This window comes from Pithys albifrons, chromosome 11, assembly GCF_047495875.1.
Source record: "Pithys albifrons albifrons isolate INPA30051 chromosome 11, PitAlb_v1, whole genome shotgun sequence".
Taxonomy (NCBI): Eukaryota; Metazoa; Chordata; class Aves; order Passeriformes; family Thamnophilidae; genus Pithys; species Pithys albifrons.
The window spans coordinates 1135272-1163226 of record NC_092468.1 but is presented as its reverse complement, the minus strand read 5'-3'; the positions used below and the strand labels follow the sequence as shown (position 1 = coordinate 1163226).

General features: G+C 43.7%; 1 protein-coding gene and 1 long non-coding RNA gene across 9 annotated transcripts in view; one reads left to right on the top strand and one right to left on the bottom strand.

Moving 5' to 3' along the window:
• The window catches only part of NGEF (neuronal guanine nucleotide exchange factor), a 50383-nt gene extending 27153 nt beyond the window's left edge, over positions 1–23230 (bottom strand). Inside the window, exons 1-4 of one of the 7 annotated variants that reach the window (XM_071566028.1) lie at positions 22971–23230; positions 15353–15412; positions 12174–12534; positions 8793–8907 (exon numbers count right to left, since the gene is read on the bottom strand). In XM_071566028.1, the coding sequence (XP_071422129.1) occupies positions 8793–8907; positions 12174–12441 (383 nt within the window). In that variant the 5' untranslated portion in view covers positions 12442–12534; positions 15353–15412; positions 22971–23230. Of the gene's footprint in view, positions 1–3; positions 592–8792; positions 8908–10144; positions 10429–12173; positions 12535–15352; positions 15413–22970 lie in introns of those variants that run through there. The other 6 variants (XM_071566029.1, XM_071566030.1, XM_071566031.1 and 3 more) reach the window with 6 other exon arrangements.
• Positions 89–27955, top strand: LOC139676768 (uncharacterized). Of its 2 annotated transcripts, none has more exons than XR_011698725.1 (5): positions 89–369; positions 3648–3782; positions 4703–4839; positions 27048–27090; positions 27331–27955. It is a non-coding gene; the product is annotated as an uncharacterized lncRNA (long non-coding RNA). The 2 variants fall into 2 exon arrangements; XR_011698724.1 differs by having other exon boundaries at positions 4673–4839.

The window sequence follows — 27955 nt, the reverse complement described above, 5'->3', positions numbered from 1 at the left end:
GACCTGTGGTCTCTCAACCCCGGGGCGCAGCGCTGCCCCCCATACCCGCACGGCTCTGCCTATGTGCGGCTGCCGCCGGCTTTGAGGGATAAGAAGGAGTGGGAGAGGGGAGCTCTCCTGATCTGCTTCCAGATCTGGTGCATGTGGTGCATGTCTTCCCCAGGAGCCAAACCCTGAGATGGAGGAATGTAACTGGGGAACTCAGCCTAGCCCCTCCTGCCGGGAAGTGCACCCCCGGTTACCCCACAGGACTTGGCCGCTATCCGCCTCTCCTCCTCCGGCAGGGCTCCGCACCCGCTCGGTCGTTTCCCCCGTCTCCCTCGCCTTAGCGTCGCTACTTCCATAAGGGTATATTGCCTCGTTTAGGCAGTAAGTATCTCAGTACTCAATGATCTCTATCTGTCTTCGTTCAGGTAATTGTTTTTCCGCCTCAGGAATAAATCCTCTTGAGCTCCAGAGTACGGTTACACCCTCGGATCAGTTCCAATCCTTGTGGATGGGTTGGGTGCAGCTCTTCCCTACACATTAATAATTCTTAGCAAAAAACCGTCATCTAAACAACATTTCAACTGAGGAGTTAACAAAGAGGGAAATGCTCAGCTATTCCTTGTGCTCGCTTTCTCCCTGTTGCATAAATAACCATGATTTTTCTGTACGTAATAAGGTAATTTATGTAACAGCATAAAATCTGTGTGTTGCTCATTGTGTTTAAAATGGTTTCCTTTTAAATATTTTTATATTGGTTTTCTTAAATGACATGTCAAGATAGCTTCTAATCAGCACATGATGATATGTCCAGAAAAAGTCCTTCAGTTTATGTGAACTAGATCTAGATCTGGCACACTGGAGAGCTCAGTCATTAAGTCATTAAGAAGCAGAACGGGAAAGAAAAACAGCTGGAAATGTCATTGAGGGCTGAGAGAAGGCTGTGGGTCCAGTTCATGTCCAGTCCCGGACCAGGAGGTTGGAAGGATCAGAAAACCAAAAGGAAGTACCAGCATGAGGGTGAGAGCTGGTCTGTTTTGTACCTAGAGAGAAGGAGGAGGAGAGCCTGAGGCTGTCACTGGGTCGATGGTCAATACAGGATAAAAGTGGGTTATCAGCCACTAAACGCTGGGGATTAGGGGGTTCGGGGAGACAGGTGAGAGGGTGTCCAAAACCTTGTGCCATCTGCCTAACGACTGATGTTTTGGTGTCTTTCTGCCAGGGCAAGAGTATTATCAAGGGTTTTAGTGTGTGAGTGAGACGTTTAAAAGCTTCTTTCTTAGAAAAGAAGTTATCTTTAGTTATCCTGAAATCTGGAAAACCAGATATACTCTTTACTGATTTCTAAAGGCAAGGGCCAAGAGCAGTGGGGAGTTGTCTCTTGTGTGCAAAAGGAAACCAGTGCATAAGCTCTTACTGACACTGCTAGAATGAACGTATATCTAAATATAACTTTTAGGTGTATTTACTAAGAACAAACATTCTTTCAGAAGTATTCTTTAAGAGTTTAACAGATTCTAACCCCTCACATTGCTTCACTCTCAAGGGTTAAATCTGTTGCAAACTAAAATTTCTTTTTAGAAAAAGTGTCTGGGTCATGCTATGAAAAACATGCTGAAATAGAAAACATCTTTTCATGATCTGTAACTGTCTGCTAATTTGATCCTGCCTGTGTTCCCTTTTCCCTAATTTCTTCCAACATAATTTCACTTTTGGTCTGAGATGAAAACTTGAAAATATCACTGGAAGTACTAATGATAGCGAAAACGTTGGAAGCTCTGAAGAGGTGAGAAAACCAACTGCGAGTGAAATGCCCCCTGTGGCCATGGGAGGCCGCAGCTTGTATGTTCGTGTCTCAGAGAGCTGTTCCACTGTGCAGCAATGACCAATACTCTACTTTTCCTTCCTTAGAACTTTTTAAATTGCCATGTGGTCTTTCAACGATGTTCTTTCTCAATTTCCAGCCTTATCCTTGTACTTTACATTGACATACAATGTCCATAAACAGAACAAATACATGAGAAATACTTTTTCTCCCAAGTGAAGTGACAGAGTGTTCCCAGTGCTCTTGGGACTGGAATAAAAAAAATTATATTTAGCAAGAAGGAGATATTTTTGTCCTACAAAATGTGCTGGGATTTTCTAAATCTTGCTTTTCTGTTCGGGGACAAAACAAAGCTTTTAAAGCTTGTCATGCAAACTAAAGGCATGCAAATGAATGATTCTGTCACAGTGGTCTGGTGACTGGGATGTTCATGCTTGTCCTGGGGGATCCAGGTCGGAGTCACGACTGTGTCATTCCCTCACATCCCACATGTTGCTCCCTGTTCCAGGGCAAGTCAGTCTCTCTTCCTGGAGCTGCTCTGCTTTCTTTAGTCACTGGGAAAGGTACTTCAACCTGGTGAATGCTTATTCACCAAATACCACTTAAAGTCAGTCAACACCGAGCTGTTTATGTGAAGTAGAGAAGCTCCAATGTAACTGCTCCTTTCTTCATCCCTGGTTCCACAATTGTTAGGTCTTTGTGTGCAGTTTAAGCTGACCTAGCTGCTCAATTCCACTTCTCACTTGACCCCCTGAGGCAGATTTGTACCTCTGCGGTTATGCCAGCACTCACTCATGCTTGTCTCATTCTCAATGAGCAGGTTTGAGCAGCTAAACTCATGGAAAATGATTAATTTTTTTTGTAGAACCAGCTTTGTGTGTGTATATTGTGTCGCTACAGGGTGAGGTCAAAATGAGTGCCAGTAGTGCAGAGGTGGCAGATGGGCAGATGGTTGGCTGGACCATGGCAATACCACCTTCGATCCTTTTATACTGCTGTGGAACAGCAGGCTCAGGCCTGGAGAAGTTCCTACTCCATCTAATCTTAACCACTGGGTAGGAGTTTGGAGGAGGCTTTCTTTTTTCTCTCACTGTAACAACAAAGAATTTGATGCAGAGCCTAAATTCTTTCCCCCAGTTATCAAAATCTGTACGATCTCCTGATGACAAACCTGTTTTTTCACCAAAATCCCTTTAATTCATGCTAAAATTCCCTGACTAATAGAACATACATTAAAAGTAGCTGGTTAAAACCTTCCCCCAGCACTGCACATGTGGTGCTGTGTGTCCTGTGCTCTTGTTGGTGACAGAAGTCACACAATGACCCAACAGCCCAAACCTCAGTTCTGTCTCTGGAATTCTTAGGGTGCCAAAACATACAGGCACTGGAAATGACCCTTGGTGGCCACGCTCTGCTGCCACGGAGCATGACCACAGCTCAGCTCCCTGTGGGCAAAGGGCAGTGGGTTTGAGCTTGCCTGTGTTCTGCAAAGAAAGGGTTCACGTGGTTGCAGACTGTTTCCAGCCTCACTGTACTGCTGTTGAAAAAGATTTTACATGTTGGCTGACCTGGTCCATGGCTGTGTTAAAATGTGATAATTGGTGTGAGTTTATAATTAGTTTATTACCATTATCTCATTTACATTATGCTTGGGGGATGAATTTTCAATCTTTTCAGTCTTTCAGGCACTAGTAATTTTGAAAAATGAGTAGTCATTTGAATTAAGATCTATTGTGTGCATTTCAGCTCAAAAGCAACCCTTAGAATAACGCTGTGCAAGAGCTTGTTTTGAAATGAAATTGAAATGCAATGAAATTTTTAAAATGTTCTCTTACAGCAATTTTTAGAAATTAGACCTCCTCTTCTAGAAACTAAAAGGAGAAGAGGCAGTCCAGCAGATCTTATTAATGAAAAATTCCCCAAACCCTTCTAGTCAGTGGGAGTTTCACACCAAGAAAGGCCACAAGATGAGGTAAGAAGAACTGTTTTAATCTGAACTAACCAAATTATGGAGAAATGTGACATTAGTAATAGATTTGAATAATGTTATACCTAATCAAGGCTATTTTCATATCTCAGGTTCTTTCAGGTTCTCCCTGTTCATGTGTGTTTTTTAGCAGTGATTTTTGCAATGAATGTGTCTGTGCAATTTTTGTTCCTGATTTTTTACTTTTTAATGGTAGATAAGTGGAATTCCTCATCCCTAGTATTTTTAGATTCTAAAGGATAAGAAACAGATCTGTTCTCCTGAACCTCCTTAAGCTTTCCTCAAAACACTTTAGTTATATTTGTTGGGGTTGGCAGCCTTACCAATAACTAAAAATGTTCAGAAATTCCATTTCTGAGATCCTTACCTTTAGGTGCTTCTAACTTTTTAATGTTCATAATCATCAGGGTTGCATTTTTACTAAGTGACCATCTGCCATAGACAAGTTATTCTTTATATATTAAGAATAATTAACCATTTATTAGATTTAGGAAAACATTACTGTATCCCTATTAAAGGAAAACAGAAAACTTGTTCTATTCTTCCAGAAGCTGTGGTTTCTGTTGATATGCAAGTTGAAATTTGGGGGTTGCCAGGATTGTGTCTTTGCCACATTTAAAAAAAAATCCATAGAATTATATGTCATTTTCCACTCTCTACAATACACACAAACTTGAGACATAGATTTTAGCACCCAAAATCCCTGAGCTGCTACCCAAGGAGAGAACATGTCCTCTGCTGAGGGCTGAGAGGAACATTTCTGATACTGTACCTGTAAAAACTGCCTGGTCCAGTTCTATGCTCTTTGAATAAAGGTCTCTTTAGGTATAAATAAATATTTATGTTTAAATATATAAATAAAGACTTCTCTGCAGTAAACTCAGTGATCCTTGTTCTGGATCCAGTCTGCATGAAGAGAAAACTACCTGACTGAAAAACAGAAGGGGCAAAGCTCAAGCATGAGGAGGAAGAGATCTACTTCTGGGCCAGTAGACTGCTATGAAGACAGAAACTCACACACAGCTGGATGTTTCAGGAAATGGTGAGTTGGAAAATTTGACACTGGAGCCAAGAGGAGTGGTGGGATGATAAGATTGTATGAGGAGCCAAAGGGTGAAGAGCCTGGGGAACAACAGAACACTGAGATATGAGCTGCAGGAGGGAAGAGAGAGGACTAATGTGCCTGACAAATAGTAGGCTGAGGAACTTGTGTAGGGAATTACAAGCTGAAGCTGAGAGAAAAGGAGCGAAACAAAGAGATTGACTGAGGACATGAGGGGTCCAGATGAAGCAGGTGAGATTGGGAGACCTGGAGGCAAAGCCTTGTGCAGTATTGAAAACACGAGCTGGCTGAAAAACGTGGCAAGTAAAGACTGTGTGGAACAGGTGGGCAGACTGGCATTGGGATCTCCATTGGCTGCATGCTGGAAGGACGCTTGATTAGAATTGCGTATGTTACTGGCTGCTGTTCTGTGTGATCCTGTGAAATATGAGATATTGACAGCAAAGACATTTTGATTCCTACAGTGGCTATTTTTACTGAAAAATTATTAGTTTTTAAAATACTTCTCCCTGCAAATGCAAGTGCCCTTAGACTTTTTAATACGCAGATTGTACAGAAAGAGGGATAGAAAACCAAATTATCTGTCTCTATTTATTTATCTCTAAAAGAGCAAAAAGTTGTTCTAGAGCACCAAAATGTAAATATTTGGTCAACAGGTGTTTCCACCAGCTATTCCTGACTTCACCACTTGCAAATTGAAGTACCACTGGCAGCACAGAGAAGAGCTGACTATGAGAAATATATTTTCTAAGTAGAAGGAAACTGCACGAGTTTCTAAGGCCTTTTACAATCCAGCTCCCAGCTCTCCAGAGGTTTTCCCTGCTTTACAGGCTAAAACAGGCTATAAAAGCAGTGCCCTCTGCTGCCCAGGACCAAGAGTGCTGGGCTAAGGGATGCTAACCCAAACTCACACGAGCACCTTTCAGAGTGCTATCCTATTTCACATGTGTACTGTTTCTCTCTAATACATGTGTTTGCATGAGTTCAAACAAGTTAGATTCCCTCTCGCTGCTGAAAGTGACTATTTGCATTCACTGTTGTAGTACTTCGATTCTTTGATCTCAATCAATCAAATTATTTTTAGATTACTCTCATTTGTCTGAATTGGAGGTTTCATAAGCAGCATAAAGAAATAGATTCCTCTACACTGGTAGACCAGTGATCTCACCGGGAGATTTGCAAAGTGAAATGTCACACTGAATTTCTCTTCCAGTGTATCTAGTGGCCCATAATAAAGACATACCTTTTTTGGAATCTGATTTGGTGGGAAATGGTAGGTAAATAATGCAGTCATGCTGCTGAAATATCTATATCATACTAGAAATGAAGTCAATATCTTCTTAGCTGGCAGGATAAGTTAGACACTGAGTAGTGAATCTCCTTTCTAGGGTCTGCAAGGACTAATTTTCTGGTCTCTGTGGGAGCTGCTTTCAGCTGAGGCTGACAGCTGTGGATGGACATCTGTGTGGATGTTTTTTCATGGTGGCTTTCTGTGATCTCATTCTGCACAACTGCTGCCACTGGAGCTGAAAGGACTGATCACAGTGGGGAAGAGCAGCATTTGTTGAGTTCAGTTCCTTCCAGTGCCTTGGCTCTGGTTGCTCTGGAAAGCAGAAGCTGTGCTAGGAGCTCAGCACTGAGATGTTCAGGACAAGTCTGATGTTGGGGAGCAGCTTGACATAGTAGGGGTTTGGACCTTTTGAGAGGGACCCACAGAGTGTTGTGGCGAACTCTAGAGTGCTTATGGAGAGCTGGAGATGGCATAGGAGAAAGGTCATGGGGGAAAACCCAACTGAACATAGTTATGCATAAAACACTCTTAGGAAGTATCTTATACAGGACACATGGCAGATTTTGGAATACCAGCAGTAATGTTTGAGCACACGTTGTTTTCAAACATCAGTGTTCTGAGATCAGTGAATTACTCTACTACTCTCAGAGCTTTGAAAGACACCTAGATTTGAATCAAAGTCCGTATCCCCTCTGAGTACAATGCAGATTCCTTTTCCCGAGCTGTTTACTACATTCCCTAGTTGTGTTTACTTCTTGCCCTGAATTATGCAGCATGGCTATATGTGAAGTGACATCCCTGCCTGTGAAGAACCCATTTGTGTCAGATCTGCTGGTTATCTTCATTCAAGGAGAAGGACTTGTGCCTGCCCAGCCCTAGGATTTAGATGGTTGCTGTGGGATGCTGCTGACTGTGAAGAGATGCAGCACTGCTGCCCCCTTGCCCTCAGGGGTGTGGTGGTTCACTCCTGAGAACCCCATGGACCTTCCCAGAACTGGTCAGAGGTGCCTGTACTGTCCCTTCTGCAGAACAGGTACCAGATCTATTCTTTTGGGGAGAGATTAAATGCATGTCTTGAGACCAGTGATAATATTACAGACATCTTATCTGCATAATGGCCTTCTTTCCAACAGAAGGGAGATAATATGGATTGCTGTAAATAATGCCAACATCCTTAGGCTCCTGCAGGCTTTCCTAATGCAGATTTCTAGGGGTTCTGTTATAAATTACAACTGATGTTTGGAGAAGGGTAGAGGACATAGGTTGAGTTTGGGCTGTGGTCTCATTTCCTGTCAAATCTCTGTGCTCAGTTCCAAGAGGCCATCGGTGCCACTCAGTAGCATTGCCTGCTTTTAGCACACACAAGACTTAGAACCTGTACTGACCTGTCAGCTCTATGCACAGCATCATCTTTGATAAAACCAACTCCCAGTACAGGCCCATTGTTTCCAGCTCCAGGGAGAATCAGAATTTGCACATTTCAGAGCTGCCTAAGTGCTGGTGTCAGGATGTCAGAGACTGACAGTGATGATTATGCTGCAAGGAGAGGAAGACAGATGGGTCTGACATTACAGCAGACTGTGGCTGTCTGGTTTCATATGCTCAGTTTACAACCAAAGGGGAATCAGTTTTAGCCAAGGCAATTAATTTATTTAAATTCATCTTGATACTTGGGTAAAATTGTTTTACTGGAGTCCTCTCCATAAGGAAAGGTGCCTGAAAAGGCACTAGGCATTACACCAACACAGCTGGTGTCAGTAACCAGGACCAGATGGTGCAGCACGATGCATGCGCCCTTAGAGGACAGGGCCCTAGTGTTCCCAGCTTGATCTTCTGCAGTACCAGCAGGGACTACCACAGATACACATACCAGAGGTGAGTAGCTGGAGAGGGAGTCTGGGAGAATGTCTCAGTCAGAAATGATAATGTAAGGCTAGATAGCTGCTCCTCTCTCTGCCTATAGTGGCAATAGAGATGGCACGAGGGTAGACTTATGGGATGTATGTACCTTTACAGGTTGTGGGATCAGGGCCTTTCGCTAGACATTGGTTGTTGAGCGATTGGAACCGAAAAGGGCTCACTTACTGAAAGCCTCTGTTGCTTTTCAGTTCTTCAAAGTAAACAGCAAACAGAAAGTCAGAATACTTTAGAAAACATCTTTGTAGCTACTTTTTCAGAGATAAAGTCCTGTTTTCCATGTGGGGTTGTGTAACAGACTTCAGGAGAGCTCTCTATGAAGGCCAAAAATGGGATCACCTTGAGGTAGGGATGTTCCATAAGGAAATGCCCACACGCTCTCTTAATTCTCTTAACAAGCTGCTAAAGGTTTTGCTTATACTGTATGATCCCATATCACATTCCCCTTTTTCCACCTCTCCCCCTGTTTTCTTATCCCCTCTTTTTCTGTCAATGTCTTCTACTAATCCATATTGATAAGACTTTTTATGCAGTGGCACTAATACTGAAAAATACATAGCATTAAGACTGAAAGCAGCACCACAAGCCAAGGTGAGAAGGCACAGATCAGAGCCACAGCTTAGTCCAGCTGTTCCTCCCCAGACAGGCATTGCTGCCCTGACACCACTCTGACTGCAGTTTTCAGTGGAGGCACAGTGAATACCTTCCGTGGGAACCTTCTTACCTTTGGATCCATAGTTCATCTAATGTTGTCTTATCAGAGTTTGCTGGAGATGGTGATCCCTGATGAGGTAAAACATTCAGAGGCTCTTTGACAGGCTCATTGTTTTTGAGTGAACCTGTGACATAACAGAAAGCCAAGAGAGTGTTAAAACTGTTATTTTTTAAAAAATTTACTGTAGGTAGTGGTTTGGTCACACCAAAGGGAACAGGAAGACCATAGACACAAAGGTAGTTAATTTTAGCTTTGATTTTCAAACAAGATCAGACCATCACCAGCTTGCATAGTGCAAGATGGTACAGTCTTTTTCAGTGTTGCAAATGCCACTGAGGAAAGATGGAGCTGAATATGTGGTGTCAGTTCTTATGAAGGTGAATAGCACTCTCACCACTGCAAACTGATCCCAACATGAATGATTTCCAGGGCAATCCTTTAAGCAGAAAAGGTTTATCTCTGTGTGCCTGTGCATGCCAATACTTGGTTTCCAAGTCAAGCTTTCATTCCTGCTCTGTTTTCAGACACACAGTACATGTTCAGTTTACTGAATAAATCAAGGTTAGATTTGGGTGAGACAGGAGCTTTACTTTTAATTACTTCTCCAATTTTCCTCAGATGACCCTCGGATCCTTTCACAGGGAGCCAAAGTTGTATTAAGTCCATGGTTTACTACTGCTGTACTTGGCAGGAGAGGATGCTTCTCACTTTTCAGATGAAACCTCCTCTTGTCTGAGGCTTGTTGACAAATGGCCTTGTTACTTTTTATCAGAAATATTTTGGTCTAAGCATTTCAAACTAGTGATTGTATAGTCAGGTCAATGCTCTGACTGAGGCCAGTTTCTGATGCACCCTTTTAATCAATTTTCAGAGGAAAGGGGTGACATCCAGAGTTTTAAAACTTTCTAAAGTGGTGCCAAGGGCTTGTGCAACAGTAGTTTGAGGTATTCACTTTGAACAGTTTAAACAGTTTATCCTTCTGTCCAAGGAGATTGCTTTAAAAAAATCACAACAAATGCTTTTCTAGTTAAAAGAAAACATCTATTATGTTTTACAGCTCCTAAGCTATAAGCCAAATCTGAGCTGGTGTAAAGGGTGCCTATATAAAAGCCTTTCCCTCTGCTGAATTTAGATTTGTGGTTTTGTGATCTCATTTCTTGAGTCTATTATTTTTTTCATTTTGTATCCTACTCTTTCTTTTCCCCTGTATCTTTCTCTCCCTTCCTCTCTTCTTTCCTTTTCCTCTCCTCCCCTCCAGTCACTCCCTAAGCAAAATGAGAACAGGTTAACATTTGAGCTTGAATCACATTCTTGGATAGCTGCTGTTCAAATGGGTTGGAAGGCAAGATAAAATAGCTCACCCATCCCTTGCTTCCATGCACTTCAGCAAAAGCTGTCAGACGTTCCTGCTACAAGTGATGTGATGTAGAAGCACTCGCTGTCCAGTTTCAGGCAGAGGGGATGTAATCAGTGAAATAGAGGGAGAAGGTAGAAGAGCCGTTCACACAATCCTGGTTGAATTTGAAAGCTGTAGCTCTGAGACAGATTTGCTATTGTCACCCTGGAAGAAGAGCTATTGCTCCTAGCCCAGGTCTTGCTGTACAGATGGAGAAAAGAAATGTTCCCAGTGTGTCTTGCTGAACACTTGCAGGTATGGAAGGAAAAGCCCTGTTTGGATCTGGTCCTGTGTCAGCAGCAGTAACACAGGGAGGGCGTGGGAGAGAAGCACAGGTCAGCCCCTGTGGATGCTCTAATGAGCTGCTAAGAAAGAAGCCCTTCTTTTAGCTTGTCCTTCCTCAATGACACTGGCCAGGCATGAGGGATGTCCTCCTGTGCCAATGTCCTGATGCTGTGATGCTGCAGGTGTCTGGAGAAGGTGTGTCCTGCTGTGCTGGTGGGTGAGGGCCTCCTCACAGCCGTGGGCACACTGTGCCAGCCGGGGAGCAGGAGGGAGGGCGAGCCTGTGCTGTGCTTCTCTGCAGCCGTGTTCTGGGAAGGCGGGGAGAGGATGGCTCAGCTCGGGTCCTGCCTGTTCCCGCAGGGTGGAGAGCAGCTCTGCTCTGGCACAGGCGACACTCAGTTTACCCACAAACCTCATTGAAACAGTAGCAGAATATTAAACAGGAGCTCTTTGCTCTTCTGCTGTCTGCTTGGAAACTTGGAAAAGGGAGGGAACTTTCCTCCTGTCCATGCCAAAGGGCTGAATGGGCCTTTATACTGCTGGAATAGCATGGCAAGGCAGGCAGGAGACACCTATTTTCTTGGGGACATTTCCCAAATCTTTTTTATTTTAGGGTAGAAGACGTCTGTTCTTTGTTTTCTTAGAGAACTTGGTCTGCTGAAGCAGTGGCTTTACTGCTGCATAATGAAGCAATAGCTTTCAGTGACTTGAACATCAGTAGTGGTGTATCATTTTGACACATCGCTATCCAAAGTTCAGAGTCCAGTGCATTGATTCTGTTAGATTATACCCTCAAGGCATAGGATAGGTATCTTTGCTGTGAAGGAGATATAAAGGTCAGTTTCTCTGAGCACCTGGGTGATGAAGCAAAGGGCTTTGTCTGTGTTCCCTGTTCCAGGTCACTCTCCTTTAGGGTTTAGATTAAAACTGCTCAAATTTTCTTCTTGCAGCCCCGTTTCCAATGCATCAGATTGTGCTGTAGTAGCTCCTTTCCTGGCTTTCTTCACTTCTCTTGTCTCTTTCCTGCTTCTTTCACAGACAGCAACTCAGACAGCCTGGCCTTGCACTTATGCTCCGTACTGTTCATACTCAGAGAAAGCCAACTCTTTCCTTTTCTGCTGCAGCCATGGCTAAATGCATGTATGTTCTGGATGGTGTTCCTGTTATTTCAGCATCCCAGTTCAAAGGGGGCTTAGATGTTCCTTAAAACTGTATTCAATGCAAGGTGGCAGCAAATGAACTTTCAGAGAAGTCTTGCTCTCCCCTCCTAAGACCCCACTGCAGTTTTCTCTGGTTTTGATGACTTTTCTCTATTCGCTGCTCACACTGCCAGTTATTTGTATTGATTTCACAGCTTTGGAATAAGTCCTTTCTCTATGTTGAAGAAGTCCCTACTTCATTGGCAGCTTCATGTCTTTCCCTGTGTAAGTTATTTTTCTCTTGGAGAGCAGAGGGGTGGCAGTGCAGAGTCCCACATGTTTCACTTCTGTCACAACATTTGTTTAATTGCCCAACCATGTCACATTTCCATGCTGAGCACAGAAGGATAGTACCCCTTGGCCAGCTGTGCTGTAGGGCAGGGTGCTCTGTAATGTGCTGACTGCTGAGCTGCTTTCTACCCTCCCTGTTCCTTTTCTATTCCCACTGATGCCCAGGGTTCCTAATATCACTGCAAAATGAAGCACAATGCTGTTCAGGTCAGTACTCACCTGCAGCACCCCCCATGTGTCCTGCCTCTCTCAAAGTCTTTCTTTTCCCTCTGTTCGGCAGCCTCATGGATCGGTAGTACCTGGAATTTCTTTGAATGGCAATGTAATGTGTTGGGAAGTCCCCCTCGTGGGTCAGTGGGTCAGCACTTGCTGACTCTTCCTCACCTTCAGAGACTGACCCTGACTCTCTCAGAACCCTTTGGGAAAGGCCTTGCCAGAGCCCACCGGCAGAGAGCCTGTGGGCAGCTCCTCTCCCATGCTCATCCATGTCTTCCAGATCTTGTCTCTATAGCAACTGAGATGGTGGAACAGCAGCAGAGCAGCAGAAGACAGGTAGCATCTACAACTGCATCAGCTCTATCTGAATTAGAGGTGGAGACAGACAAACAAAACACAACAAAACAGAAGACAGGACAAAGTTCTGATTAGTTCAGAGGCCATACTCCATCATCTCTTTAGGATAATGAAACTTCCCAGGATGTTTTGTCAGACACCGTTCTGAGATCATCACTTTACAAACCTTATTCTAATGTCCTGAACATTGCTTTGACATGCTCATGGTTTTTCTTCCATGACATGGTAGTGCTACTGATGTCACTGGAAAAATGTTGTATTTTCTCTGCTGATGACCTCTCCTTTTTGTCAGCTGTGAGCAGCAGATTACTAGTTGATTTAGAGTAGATAACAGGTAGTGGTCACTCCCTTGTTTGTGAGGGTGAAAATCTTATTGAAGAGAAAGCTCTGTTAATCTGTCTATTATCTATGTAATTCTCCCTGTAATAGAAGAATTAATGCCCTTTTATGGGCTAGGTGCCTTCTAACACTTATCAAGAGTGCACACTCCTGCCGTGCACATAAATGAAGTAAAATCCATATACCCATCATGAAGGGAAGGTAGAAGAGACAAGATTATGTAGTGCAGAGACTTGATTTAGTTTTCCAGAGTTGCTCTCAAGTGCCAGTGTGCCTCCTCAGTGACATGGGGATGTTAGCACAGAGGTCTCACTGCTCCACGTGTCGGTACATGGACTGTGCCACTGCTCCCAAAGGGTTTTTAGGAGGCAAATCACTACAACAGCAAAACAGCAATTGATCCTTCAGCCTTTGCAAGACTGGGTAAAATGGGAACTGATTACTTAAGCATTTGCTGCTCCTTTGTGTGCTGAATTCTTACAGCTGTCAAATTCAGAGTACATAAGATGATTTTGTGACTGATGGGGCTATCATGAATAGTGGAAAGACATGCTCTGTAGGAAATGTGGATATGAAATTGACAGCTGGCTGAGAGAAGGGCATAAAATGGTGCTGTGCATTAGTCATTAGATGCTGTTTTGAGAAGTTACACATATCACTGGTTTGTTACAGTATATCCAACATACAAATACTCTAGAAAGGTAAGTGTTTCAGTTTTGTTCTTGGTCTTCTGTAATCTCTATGATCCCCTATGTGTCACAAACCTTTTCCTTGCTTGCTCCCCAGGGTCACTCCAGTTGACCCTGGAACATCAGAGACAGTTGCAACATCACTGGTAAATCCTCTGCTTTCCAAAATTTTATATGGCTCTGTGATTTGTCCTTGTAAAGGGTGGGGCACTACCTGTAATCATGCTCTGGGCTCTGCAGAGCTGCTTTCTCCTTTCATAACGCAAACCACAACATGCAGCTCATAACTGCTAAATTTGGATCCTAACTTCAATTCTGCCAAGACTTTTGGACTGTTTGGAACTGGTGGTTGCTCTGGGACTGTTTCCAGTGTTACAGAAAGTGTATGAAGGACCCATTTATAGGTTGTGGTGCTAAGTTTGGGTTGTAAGACTCTGAGGTATAGGGATTCACTAAGCTTGTTTCTGTGGCTCTGTGGAATAACAAAATAAAAACAGCTGCTGTTGGAGACAGTTTGAAAAGAAAGAAGTTATTTCTTTTCCTGGGCCTTTCTTAGTGTCACAAGACTAAAGTCCCAAAGGCTTGTTCCTTGTGACTGTGATGGAAGATGTCTGTTAATTGGACCAAAATTAGTGTTACATCTGTATTCCTTCCTAACCCAAAACTCTAACAATCACTAATTTTTGATTTCTTCCTCTTCTATAGATTTATGCCTTGTCTCTTGAGGAGATGAACCTATAACAATCTCCTTTATATCAAAGTTCCTGCGTGTTTCGAGTGGCCACCCTTTGTCCATGTGACTCAGAGACCTGTCTCTCTTATGGCCTTTGCAATGCTGACATAGTTTGCAGTGCTTAGCAAACTGCTGCTGGTGTTTTCTTCAAAAATGAGTTTAAATTTTCACAAGAGCTGCTCATCAGTTAAAGTTTTCACAGGAGCTGCATGCTCAAAACCACATAAATCTCCAAAGGGATCATTAGGCAAGAGGTGCTCACATGTGCAGTGAGAAGACTCTTTTCCCCTTTCACTTACTCAGTGAATATGAGAGTACCTGGATGTTATTGCTGAGCTTTTGCAAAGAAACTTGGGAGAGAAGGAGCCCCCAGCACTCAGGTGGGTTGCCCAAAGAGGTGACTATGCATTCAGTAGCCCCATCAAACTGTGCGTTCAGTGCCAGATAGTCCTCTTTTGGTCCATCAGAGGAGTGAAGGTGCCCATCCTAAACAGCCAGCTTGTGGCTGGCTACCAAACAGTCCCCAACAAACAAGATACTTGACCAGAAGTGAATATAGCAATGGAGGAGAGAAAGACTTCTATGTTTTCTGTGAGAAGTAGAGGGGGCACCTGTTTATTGTGGTGGTTATGAACAATATATATTGGTTTTCTACTTACTTTAAGAAGAGTTCTAGAACAGAGTATATTTCTGAAGGCAATGCTTCTGATCCCAAACCTGACAGTCTAAGAAATTCTTAAGAAACCATTTACTGATATCAAATAGTCTTGACTTTTGCAGGTTTTAGGCATATCAAAAAACTACTAAAGAGTTTAAAGGATACATTCAAATTTAATATGACATTATTCTGGTAGCAGTCAAGCTATTCAGTGACACAGAGAATGAATGACTCAGGCAGGTGTGGACCATAACTATCCTTGTCTGAGAGTATGCAGGAAATTTTTGAAGGAGGTGTTCACCTGTGATAATCACAGGTGAGCGTCAGGTCTTACCTCAGGAATAACCCATCCCAAGTATATTCCCATGTCACCTTAAGATCACATGGCTGCAGCATCCCCACTCACCTGGATGTGCTTTGTAGGCAAACACACTTCCCTGTAGATCATGGAGAGTAAAGCAGCAGTCTGTAGGGATAAGAGAAAGATGGCAACAGTGAAATCAGCACGTGATGCACATGTAGCAACACTAGAGATAGGCATTTTAACTCACACATAGTTCAGCCTTCAGGAATTTGACTGGATAGAAATTTTACTTGCCAATGGGAAAAATTGGCACTTAACAGCAAATGCTATGGATTTGTACAAGAACAGTTGAACTCAGAGATGTTGGGTAAAGTGCTAACAAAATTATAAATGAGACTGAGGTTCCTCAAGCAGCATGGACCTGGACACGTGCATGTGTGTAGGAAATAGGGACCACTGCTGCCTCTGGGATATTGGGACTGGATGTGTTTTCAAGGCATGGTCTGGCTGCGGATGTGACTAATTGTTGGCCCTTACTGTACTGGTTTGATGGGGATTCAAAGGGTCTCTGGTGTATGAAAGATGTATCAGGTGTATCTTATTTTAATCAGTTAGAGCTACTCAAGGATGTTTTTAGTAGTAGAAGCTTCAGGCTGAAAGCAGAGATTGTAGCTGTGTAGACCTGCAAATGGGTTTATTCTGGGTGTTTTCATCTGGGAGGCTGGAGCAGGAGGTACATTCTACCACTGGCTGAGCATCATTCCCTGTTTGCCCATCCCATGCAGTGCCGAGTGGGCACAGCTGCACGTGCCATGTCAGGGCCAGGCTGTGTGGCAGGGCCAGGCTGTGTGGCCGGGACAGGCAGTGTGGCCAGGACAGGCTGTTTGGTCTGTCCCTGGTGGCAGCCCTGGTTGGCAGTGGTGGCAGAAGGAGCTGCTGGGGGCTGGCAGCTGCAGAGAGTCAGGGGGGCTGCCTCAGCTGTTGCTGAGACAGGAGGGGTGCCAACTGTGTCTCAGCTGCTGGAAAGAGCCACCTCCTTCCCTGCCAGACCTGCTGCTTCACACACCCTGACCCCCTTCTCCATGGCAGTTCTACAGGGCTGCAGCACAACACAGGCAGCTGGATCCTGGATGCTTTGCTGCCCCTGTGAATTTGTGGCCATTGGCAATGGGCTATTTTGCTATGGCCGGTGCTGGCCCTGAGCTCACAGCCTCTGTCTCTGGGAGGATTTTTTCTGCTCACTCCCTTCCACTGCCACAAGGCAATCATTTTGTGGGACTCACTTGGCTCCCTGCACTCAGCCTTCCCTGGAATGGAAGGGGTGCAGCAGGATAAGACCAATGGCTTTGCTTGCTAGTGAATCCAGTCCTTCATTAAATTCCTAAATCCCCTTTAAATTGGGGAGGTGAATTTTCTGACTGAATAGTGTTAAGTACTGTAGTAAGGAAATTAAAGAACGCTGAAGGATTTTGAAATGAAAACTGCTCAATTTGCTGAGGTTATTCAGTGCTGTTGCCTAGTTTGGAAGGGTAATGAAGATTGCTTAATATTAATATTAGGACAGGCTGAAATCTCCAGCTGTGCAACTCAAGGATGTTTCAAAGCAGGAAATAACAGATGTGAATACATCTTGACTGCGTGGTTGGCCTGTATAGGTACATCCAGTCACAGAAGATGAATTGCCCTTGTCTGATTGCAAAATGTGTCCCCACCACTACCAGGAACAAGGTAACTCCTATGTCTGAGTGGCCACCCAAAGCAGGTGGATGGTCTCAGCACTGAGGGCAATGAAACTCTACACTGAGTTACCCACTGGTGTGTTAGTTTTGGGACTCAATGCGGGAATTACTGTCCTGGCTTTGGCTGTAGCATGTTTATGCTACAGAAAGGCAGAAGGTCTTATAATCTTTTCTTCCTTTTTGTGTGTTGAAGTTGTTTCAAGTAAAAAAATCCTCTTAATGACTCATCTGGAAGGTTTTGCATGCTGAATGTATATTTGATGACCCAGATGGAGCTCTTCTAAGACAATATTTTGAATTCAGGCCCTCATAGATAATATGGCTTCTTTAATACTTCTTCTTTAAATACAGTCTGAATGTACATGCAAATACTGATGTAGCTGCATCTTAACAGCTTCTTTCTAAAATGCTTTTTTAAAGTCTTGTGCAAACAAATAACAAACCTCTCCCTCCCACCAGCATCAGTTCCCCGTTATATCCCTGCTTATGCATTAGGCATTGATTTTTCCCATCTTCCTTGGTTTTCAGTGGAGTGGAATGTCACCTCTAAACTCTCTGACTCTGCATGATAATGGGGCAAACCCAGCAGTGTCAGGATGGAGCACAGTCCAAGATGCAGCAGCAGCCCTTACTCATGGGCACTCCTGCTGCTGTGGGTGCCAATCCCTCAAGGAGTGCCACATGGGAGGCGCTGCCAAGGCTGCAGGCTCCACACAGGCTCAGGCCTGCGTTTGCATCAGGAGATATTTCTGTGTGAGTCAGGGGAATAGTAACACCCACAGACTCAGACCCAGGCTCTGGCAGATTTAGCTCAGATTTAGCAGATGCTGCTGTGAAATCATTTGGCCTTCAGTGGTTTAGGGAAGGCTCAGATTGGGAGCTGCTGTGAGTGAGGTGCTCCCAGTGTGTTGCTGATCCAACCCTGCTCCGGGGGCTGACTGCCAGCAGAAGGGTGCACAGGCATGGGGACACCTTACCCTGAGCTCTTGGGGCACTGAGCTACCTGACCACACATCCATTCATGTTTCCATTGTTACTGGTGGGGATCACCATCCCTGGAAATGTTAACAATCCTGACCCTTTCTATTAGGTGGTGGCAAGAGACAGTTGAGCACATGTCCCTGTCCAAAGCAAGATACGTGCCATGTCATAAAGGAATTCCAACTATTTAGGTACAAGGCCAAGGTATTATTTGATTAAGGCACAGGAGTGGAGACAAAAAGGAGGAGCATGAGAACAGACTGATCAAAAAGTGAGACACAGTCCAAAGAGCTTCACAGCAGAAGCCAGACAACAATTTTGGGGATGCTGGCCAAAAGAACATCAAATAGCTTGACCCCACATGTTTCCAGGAATCAGACATTTTGTACTTATTATGTGAATAAGATTGAATTCTATAACCAGCCTTAACAGAATCGAACTACAACACTCCAATTTTGAGATAGTCTTTCAGATGAGGAAGTTTAACAGACTGGTTCTATGACTATGATTTAGTGCTGCTACCTTATTTATAGCAGGCAAAACCAACACAGAATTATGCAGTTTATAACACTCTTGTGACAAAATACCCCTTTATGTCTTGCACATATGTTATAGAGAACCTGTATTAGAAACATTTCAGAGATTAAAAATAAATCCATTGGACCCATTTAATACAGCCTCCAAACCATGTACTTTAGGCACCATGAGACAAAGGGAATGGGGTGTGGAGACAGAAACAGTACATGTAAATGGCTCAAACAGATCTAAAAATGTTTCCAGAATTATCTGGCATTGTGGGAAGGTCTTTGGATAGAGGTAAGCATACAGGTGTAAACATGGACACAAAATGAGTGTGTCCTAAACATGGTTACTTACATATGACAGGAAAGGATACTTATCTTCACACAATTCCCTCTGCATGAAACATGGGCTATTTATTGCAGCTACTTTGTGTTAATTAACTAATATATCTCAACATATACTTCATAAATAACTCAAATAACTGCATATTTTTCTGCTGCAGCATGATTAATCTTTTTGACTATTTACTGATTCTTTATTATTCAAAAACAATTATTTAAAAATATGTGCTTTCTTGTGTGCCACTAATAATGTCATCTATACTCAGTCCATGCATCTCAGAGAGTGATCCATCCCTATCCCCTTAAATTCCATGCTTCATCCCCTGGGTCTCATGTAGCAGGTGTAGCTATGGGCTAGAGCTAAGATGTTAAATAATAATTCCCCCTGTGGAGCAATTCTACACATATGTATATGTACATATCTGTGCATATATAAACACACGTGCTCTTCCACTGTGTAGGAGGAACCAGCCTCATTTTTAAAGCATACAGAAGAGTAGAAGTGCAAATCTACAAGCCCTTCTGGTTTTATTATACTGTCTTAGAAATAATTAGATTAAAATTTGACCATATTTTAATTAATTTCCTTAAATTATTACACATGCAATGGTGAAAGCACATCTTTGCTTGAGGATTTTGAGAGAGTCCTGAGAAGTAAAATGGGTAAAGCTCATCCTATTCCTCTGACATCACTGACATCTCTCTCTACTAACAAGAACTCCTGTCTCTAGAGGAAGCCCCCTTTCCTTTTCCCTGCTGTTTATGAAATGTTGTGCCTGATGCTATCCGGTTCCTTATTTCTGCTTAGAAGATTCTGGTGAAACTCTTGCTAAGTGGCAGTGGTTGGAAACTCATGAGGTTTTCTAGACTTATCTCTGGAAGAAAAGTGAATAATGAAAACCCCAATCACTGCCTCTCCTGTGCAGGAGGGAGTGCACATCCATTGGCTCAGGGCTCAGGTGCCATTCACAGGAGAGAGCCCCACAGCAGAAGACACCAATGTACTGTGCAAGTACACAAGGCCCTCAGCAGTCTGGCTGATGATCTCCTCTGTTTTATAGGGTTGCACGCAGGACATGTGGCTCCTTGTTCCTTTTTGTTTGTGCTGTCTGGGCTATGTGAAGCCTGCTAGCCATGGAATGTACATGCAACATAGAACTTACACTTTAAAAAATTCAATTACTCAGGCATGGAAGTTTTAGTCGCCAATGAAATGTCTTCATCAGAAACACAGTGCAAGAACTAACGTCCTAGGCAGAATTCCTGGCTGAAAGCAGAGAGGTTAATAATGCCAGGATACTTAGAAAAGGAAGATTAGCAGATGTCTTAGTTGAAGCTTTTAAAGACAGACTGGTTAGTAAGCAGAGAGGCCCAGTGTCCCTTGGGCAGACAACACCTGTACTGCTCTTAGGGAAAAATATAATGATGCTTTGCTGGTTGCATATGAGACACTTTTTATGGAAGAAATGAGCAGGGGTGGTTGTTTGAACTACAGAGAGGTAAGAACTCACAGGGCTTTTTATTTGAAACCTTCCATACAGCAGCAGGAAAAGAGAGGGATGATTTTGTTGATCAAGAAATAGTAGAGCTCTCAGTTTGTCCTCCCTCGGTGGTTATTGGGTGGAGGGTGCAAGGAGTGTCTGTTTGGTGAATCTGCTGGCAAATTTGTAGCTGCAAGGGAGCCAGAAGTCAGTATGAAATCAGAATCCTGTTAAACTGGTTACTGCTGGCGTGCAAAGCCAGGCAGGGTTGGAGTGCTGCTGTGCCAGGCTATCCTTGTCAACTACATCAAGCTAATTTCAGCTAATTTCAAACCTGACATAAGCTGATACTATTCTTACAGCCTGTTACTCTGACTGCACATGTCTTTAGTAACTCATAAAAGCACTTGATACACATCTCTCTGGAAACCGTACAGCGAACAGCAAGGGCTGATGCAAACTGCCCCTTCAGGAGGCTCCTTTTAGCCCCAGTGGAGGACCCAGCAGAAAGAGAAGCTCTCAGGGCTGCAGGTCCTTCTGTCCTAGCTCTGAGGGACTGGCTCAGGGCTTAGGCCATCCCACCCAAACCTCCCCCACTTACCAGCTCCAGCCCTGGCCAGCATGGCCCTGCAGAAAATGAGGGACACGTGAGTGCTCAGGCTGTGTGAGGCTCCAGCTCTGGGCCAAGTAAGTGTGTCTGCAGCCCTCCCTCTGTGATTCACTCAGCTGAGTGCTGGAAAAGATTGGCAAACCTTTTCTTGTCGGATTGTTCCTTCTAGCAGCCCTTGTTACCCTCCTCTTCATCCCCAGTTTTTAAGCACAGAAAGAGGAAGGTTGGGATGAGGGCAGTGAATCTCACAAGATAAGGTCCTGTGAGAACAGATGTCATCTTGCAGCTCTGCTGCAGTTCCCTGGGCAACCTTGGGCACGTCAGAGTGTTTCCTGAGTCTTAATTCCCCATCTCTAGGCTGGGATTTGTATATTACAGTTTATGAATATTCCTATATTTCTTCCACAGCCTTTTTTTCTTCTGGGTTACTTGAGCAGAAGCCTAATGTTAGTACAAGAGCACGACATGAGGTAGCCCGATGTGTTGAAAAGAGCCCTGGACAATACTGTAATTAAAGGGAAAAAGGAACCAGTTTTAATATTTTCCTCTTTTTGGTAATTTTTCATTTGGTGCTTTCTACATTTCAGTCCCCAAGAGAAAAGCAGGCAATTTGTCTAAATTTCTAGTTCCTTGGTGTTTCTGTTGTTCTTCCTAAGTTTCATTTGAGCTGGCTGGAACTTCTGAAAAAGGGGTTCTTGTTTTAGGAATTGCTTCCTTTTGGAACAGCAAAGTGCAAGTTTTGCAGATTGAGTAACCAGCTTGACCTGTTCTTTCATAGACATCTGTTTGAAAGACAATTTTGGATAGGAAAGACAAGGTAGGGAGGAGAGATGAGATTTCCAGATTGTTTTAGGCTTTACTGAGTCTTGTCAGTTTTCCTTATACTAGATCTAATGGGGCCGCTTCCATGGGGTGCTGCTTGGAAAAACAAAATATTTCCTCCAGGGACTATTGTGGGAAAAATACTTATTGTCTATAGAAATCATAGAACAAGCTACTTCCAAAATGAAAACCTGAGTGAAAACCCCAGACTTTGGCCACATACTCAGGGACAGATGATGGTAATTATATAGTTAAAGCACTTTACATTGCCTTGCAAATGTCCTCTCCAAATTATACCAATGTGGGACAATGGGTTCTTTGTCTCTGGGTTCTTATTTTCTGGCAGTTACTTCGGTGTTTCACACATACTCCTGTATTTACAGTTGGTCTTAATCTGGATTGGATTTGTCAGTCCCAATTTGAAGTCGGAGAAAATCAGCCCTGAATAAAATTCTGTCCATCTTTTAAAATGTATGTGAGCCAGTTAGTACTTTTTTCAGGAGCAGTGAAATATTCTACATACTTTGCATTATTTTAGTGTAATTTCCTGCTTTCAGCTAGATCTGGAAGAGACAGCTCTGCTATAGTGGTGGAATCCCTTGACAGTTTAAGATCTCAAGAGCTGGCTTGTTCTTATGAAATCTGAGTCCTTATTTACTTTGTGCATTTAAAAATATACATAATTGCTGGGACAGAGTTCACAGCTACACTGGATTCATAGCAGTTGGTCTCCTGAGAGTGAAAGTTTGGCTAAGAGGAAGGATCAGCCCGGATTTAAGAGGAAAACAGGCTGTTCTTCACATTTGCTGTATTTATTTGTATATTTTTTTAACGCAAGGTCACACATAAACTGTTGCCAGGAAAAATCACCACTTGTTCTACCCCAGGAAAAAGACCCACGCTTTGGTTGGCTAGTTTGGGGGAAGTTTGCTGTTTAGTTGGTCACATTAAGGCTGCTTTGTGCCAGCTGGGTCTCCCCTCTGACCAGGCTTCCTCCCTGCAGTGGGTTTGGGGCCTGTCAAGTTGTGCCAGTGGTGTCTCTCCCCTTTGCCAGCCAATATTTCAACCATGTCACAACTGTGCTCTCTCTGGGTTGCACAGAACTCCTTCATAGTGACTTTACTTGCAGAGTCAGTTCTTTCCTGGGCATTATATTTGTGCCTTTGTTTGTGGCCTGAGGTTTCATTCATTTTCTGTATCCCCCCAGAATAGGGTTTTACTCACCTGATACTCAGGGGCTGAACCAGTCTTTCATTTGCCATCAGAATGAGGTATGTCCAAAAAGTCTGAACTAAACTCCCCCAAGCAGTTACAGATTTGAAATTCAGTTGTGAATCCAGAGGTGGGTATGTTCTGCAGAAGTTTGCTGTCCTTCAGTCCTTGTACCTTCCTGTCAGTTCTGCTTGAGAGTAAAGTTTCCCTCAGACTTTGTTTGCTCAGTTTCCAGAGTCACAGCAAACACAGTTTAAAGGAACAGCCTTCTCTTTACCCAGATAAGTTAGTACAAATATGCCCTGATTGTCCTTTGCACTGCTTGTGCCAAGCCTTAATGACAGAGCATTGTTAAACCTCCCATATAAATCTTTAACAACTGGGTGAAACTTCAGTCCAAATATGAAAACTCAAATGAGTGGAAAGAGTAAATGGTATTTGCTTACACATTTAAGGCCCACTGGCTCAGAAACTGCTCTTGCTCTACATTATCTACAGTCAGTTGAAATGAAAAGACCTAAGTGTTTATGACTATTTTTAGATTTCCATTTCTTAATTTCATGTGTGGTCACATACCTGGGCACTGGGGTGGATATAGCAGAGCCAACCTGGTTTTATTGTAAGGCCTCTTGGATCAGTTCATCCAAATGCCTGGTATAATTTTCTTCCTTGAAATAATTTGATTTTTATTCAGGTTGCTTGCTTGCTATGTTTTGAATGTCCCTCTTCTGGTGGCAGCTTAGGCCCAGTGCTCCAAAGTAGTACAAACAAGTCTGTAATTGCTGTAGATACCTGTGCAGTGCTACACTTAGGAGAGAAGTTTTCCCTCAACTTTGAATAACTCACTTGGTGTTTTTAAGTCCACAGTTGGATTGACTCTTACAAGAACCATCACATTACCTGCTGATTTTGATGCTGGTCTTTCCTTTGATTTTTATTTTCTTTTTGAAATTCACTGAACTTGCCAAGTCCCTTGTTCATCTCAAAATATTTTAATTGGTCACAAAATTACCCTATTCCTTTTAAAATGCAGCTGCATGCTCAGCCTACTCTGTGTAAGGTCAGATGTTGCCTGAGTTACACCTGGGTTAATCTGAGATCAGTTATCATAGTTTCATGGTCAGCAATGTCAGTGTCCCTTTATATTATCTGAGGGCCTGGCCTGGGCATAGAGGGCTGCCAACAATTAATTCTGTAATGATTAATCAAGGTTACCATCAGACCTGCTCAATCCTGGTCTGAGTGCCAGCAGGACCTGGGAACGAGGGATGCCATGGAATTTGGGCTCCTCTCTGTCGCAAGAGTTGCCCAGGGTGAGCCTAGCTAGCCTTGTGCTTCAGCCTTGCTTATCTGATTGTCCCAACACTGCAGAGTCCATGAAGCAAGGAGCTCTGGGTTTATTGCATTTTCTAGACAGTAAATTGCTCCAGTAAGTCCTTCTTAGTGTTGCTATTTTGAAGGCTAAATAAATCCTGCTTCTATACAATCCCCTTTTTTGTACATAAATCTCACTACCTCTTTTCCTTTGCTACCCAAAGATTGTACCATTCAGTTTGTTACCAAAATAAAGTACATTTCTTCCTTTTCCTGTCCCAAATGGGCAAAATAAATGGAAAAATGTAATGTGTGTGATGGGCAGGCTGTTTATTGGGTGTTGTCTCTCACAGGGTAAGGCAGCTCCCCTGTGACAAACCCACGACTCACTGTGGGGTGTCACAAGGCTCACAGGTCTTACAGGCTGTGGGGTGGTGCTGTTACCCTTTCGGCTGAGGGAGTATTTTTTGATTTTGTCCAATTTTTTTCTATAAGGCAAGGAAATAAGTTGTGCAAGGCTACTACTTACTGCCAGAGAAACACCAGCAGAGGCTTCTGTGCTTACTCCCATCATGGAAAACAGCAGTAACGTAACTGGAGTCAGTGGTGCATGAAATGGTGCCCAGTGAGTACCTGCTCCTCATGCCTGTTGCTCCTGCAGTTGATAAGGATAGTGAGGTGCTGGTCTCAAATGTGCTCAGAGGCTCTTTTCCTTAACTGGAATAGGCCCTGAAAGAAAACTCTGAAAGTTTCCTTGTCCAGTGAACTCTGTTTCCTAAAGAGCCCTGCCATTAGCATTTGCTTTTACATTCATAATTATTATTACTTTGGCTTTTCTTCTTTTTTTTCATCTCCCCTGACAGAGCAGACTTTCAGACAGAGCTCAGGTCTATAGCATTTATCTCCTGCACCAGCGATACCTATTCCCAGTGCCTGGAGAGCAGCCCGTTGTGTCTGAACTGAAATGTGCAGCACAAGGTGTTTGTGTGGTGTGACCCCACAGACCTCCTGGGTTTAACTTCAGCTGCCCCCTGACAGCAGCCACACTGCACAGTGTGGAGAAAATCCTGAGTTACCTGGGTCAGCCTTGCCTTGCAATGGTGCCAGGAATCAACGGGTTCAGGTTTGAACATTTTGCAAGGGAAATATACAGGGATAATTTTTAATGGACTAGGTGTCACTCACTAACTGTACCATCTCTTGTTTTCCTGGTAATTGCTTTTCGCATACACTCAGAAGCATTAGCTTATGAATTATTCTTCTCAGCCCCCATTTGCAGCTATTGCTGTATCTTTCCTAAGAGGTGACACCCAAAAGTGAATGTGGTCCTCCAAATTCAAATACTCCATTGTTCAGGATTCTGTCATTATATTATCTTCTGCATTATTTTTATATCCTCTTATTAATACACCCACACACCCCATTTGCATTTTTTAGCCTTTTAAAAAATGTTTTCTTTACAGCAATCAGATATAAGGGCAATGAAGTAAGTGCAGAACAGTAGAAGTGAGGGGCTTGATCCTTCTCACACTTAAACCCATTTTGAACTTCACTGGTGACACTGATTCTGATTTACACAGAAAGGAAAGAGGGAGGGTCAGGCCATGCACATCTACAGAGAGACATCCACTTTTGCTAGTTAATAAGGAACAGTTTTGTAAAATAGTTGCACCCCACAACATGTTTGGAAAAATACTTTTTCTTTTATCAGCAAACAGGGCTTTTGCAGCTAGGGGACTGTGGTTTGGGCTGGAGGCTGCAGAGCAGCAGAGCTGGAACCTGGATGCTGCAGTGATTGGTGCTGACCGTGCAGGGAGGCAGCACAGGGTGCCTTTGTGGGATTGTTCTGCACAGGCACCAGGGTTCACCTAGTTTAACCTCCCCACAGGACTAAGCAGCACATTCTTCATTTGGGGAGTAGTTTTAGCCTCTGCACAGCTGCATTTACCTGTCCTGCGGAGTGGGCCGAAGGCAGGGCACTCCAGCTGGTGGCAGAGCAGTGTGTGGGGTTCTACTTGGAAAGAAAGAGATGATAGGGGAGATGGAAGGTGTCCTGAGGCCCAGCCACTCTGCCATGTGCTGCCACCATAGCCCATGAAACCATTGCCACCGCAGCAAGCCATATTTTGCTTCCACTCAGAAGAGATGGACAACAAGTTTTAAACTGCAGCTGGGCAAGGTGATTTCTATTAAACAAATGAGTATTTATGGGTTGTCTGGCTGCAGAAGCCAAGTGTGTGACTCAGAAAATAAGCTGAGTAACACTGCTGCTAGCCAGGGAGAACAAAAAAGGTGAAGAAATACATAAAGCAATCTTTCATGTCTGGCGTTTTGGCAGACTGCACCTTAGAAGCCTCTTCAGCGTCTCTCCTCATTAATTGCTTCTGCTTTGGATTTTCTCCTGAAGTCACTGTTGAAAGTTATTATCTGGTGGATATCAATAGCATTGTATCTGGAGGAACTTTTCCACACACAGATTTTTGCTTGATTACAGGCAAAGCAGTGAGATACAAATGTCTTCGGGCTTCTCGAGTGTGCCCCAGTTAAGGCAGTACTTTACTTGCCCAGATAGACAAGGTTGGTAAACACAGGGAGTGTTTAACGATGCAGCTAATTAGATCCCATGGCTAAGTGCCAGTCTGGGAGGTGAGCCTTCTCCTCCTGTCAACAGCTTCGTGCTCTTGCTCCTACTGCAGGTTCTGCTGCTTGTTTGACTCTTGCTGACACAGTCCAGGACAATGACCTAGCAGAAACTGTTCACTTTTTCTTTTACAGATTAGTGTTCTGCCAGGCTGACATCTTCTGATGGCTTGCCAAGGTAAGATGAGTATCCATGCTGGCACAAGGGATACAGGGTTGCTCAAGAGAGAGGAAGGAGAGTAACACAGAAGCATTACATTAATTCAGTTGGTCAATTGATTGGTTGTAAATCCACACCTTTGCAACTCCCTCTTTGGCTTGCACAGATCAACCACAACTGCCATCACTTGCAGAGATTTTCTTCCTCTTTTTCATTATTAGCAAGATCTGCTCACAGGATTGTTTTTCATTTTTTCAGATCACTTCAAAGACAAGAAATATTAATGGCAGCAATGGGAACACAGCAGAGAAGGGGAGAAAGCAGGGTACACAGCAAGGACTGGGATCAGAAAGGTTGTCTGACAGCGGTACCACAATGTAGTGATGAAATAATTTGCTTGGATACTCCCAGCAGCTGCAGGCTTAGATGCTCTAGGCCAGGCAGGGCACAACTGGGAGAAGGGGAGCTGCCACCTCTGCTTCCTCAGCTGTGACCCCAGGCTCATACTCTACCCTCTGTTGCTCTGTCTGATTCTCCCCAGCTCATTGCCTGCAGCTGCTGGGATAGTTTGGCCCTGGAACAATCTTCTCAGATGCTCCGGAAGCTGCACCTGCCTGCACCAGCATGCCATTCCTGTATCCCTGCCTGGGCTCCCCGTGTTAACCCTTTTCTTATCCAGAAAGCATGTGCTGATGGATTGGAGATGTGTGTGGCCAGGAGAGGAATGTTGGATTATCACAGCTCTGTCAGTTGCTGGTTATAACCCTTTTGTGGAGTCTTTTGGCAAACTTTCCCAGAGCTCAGGATCACTCTAAGAGAAAGTGCTGGGACCAGAGGAACTCTCCCATCCTCAGTACCAGGACAGAAGAGGATCAAGAAATAA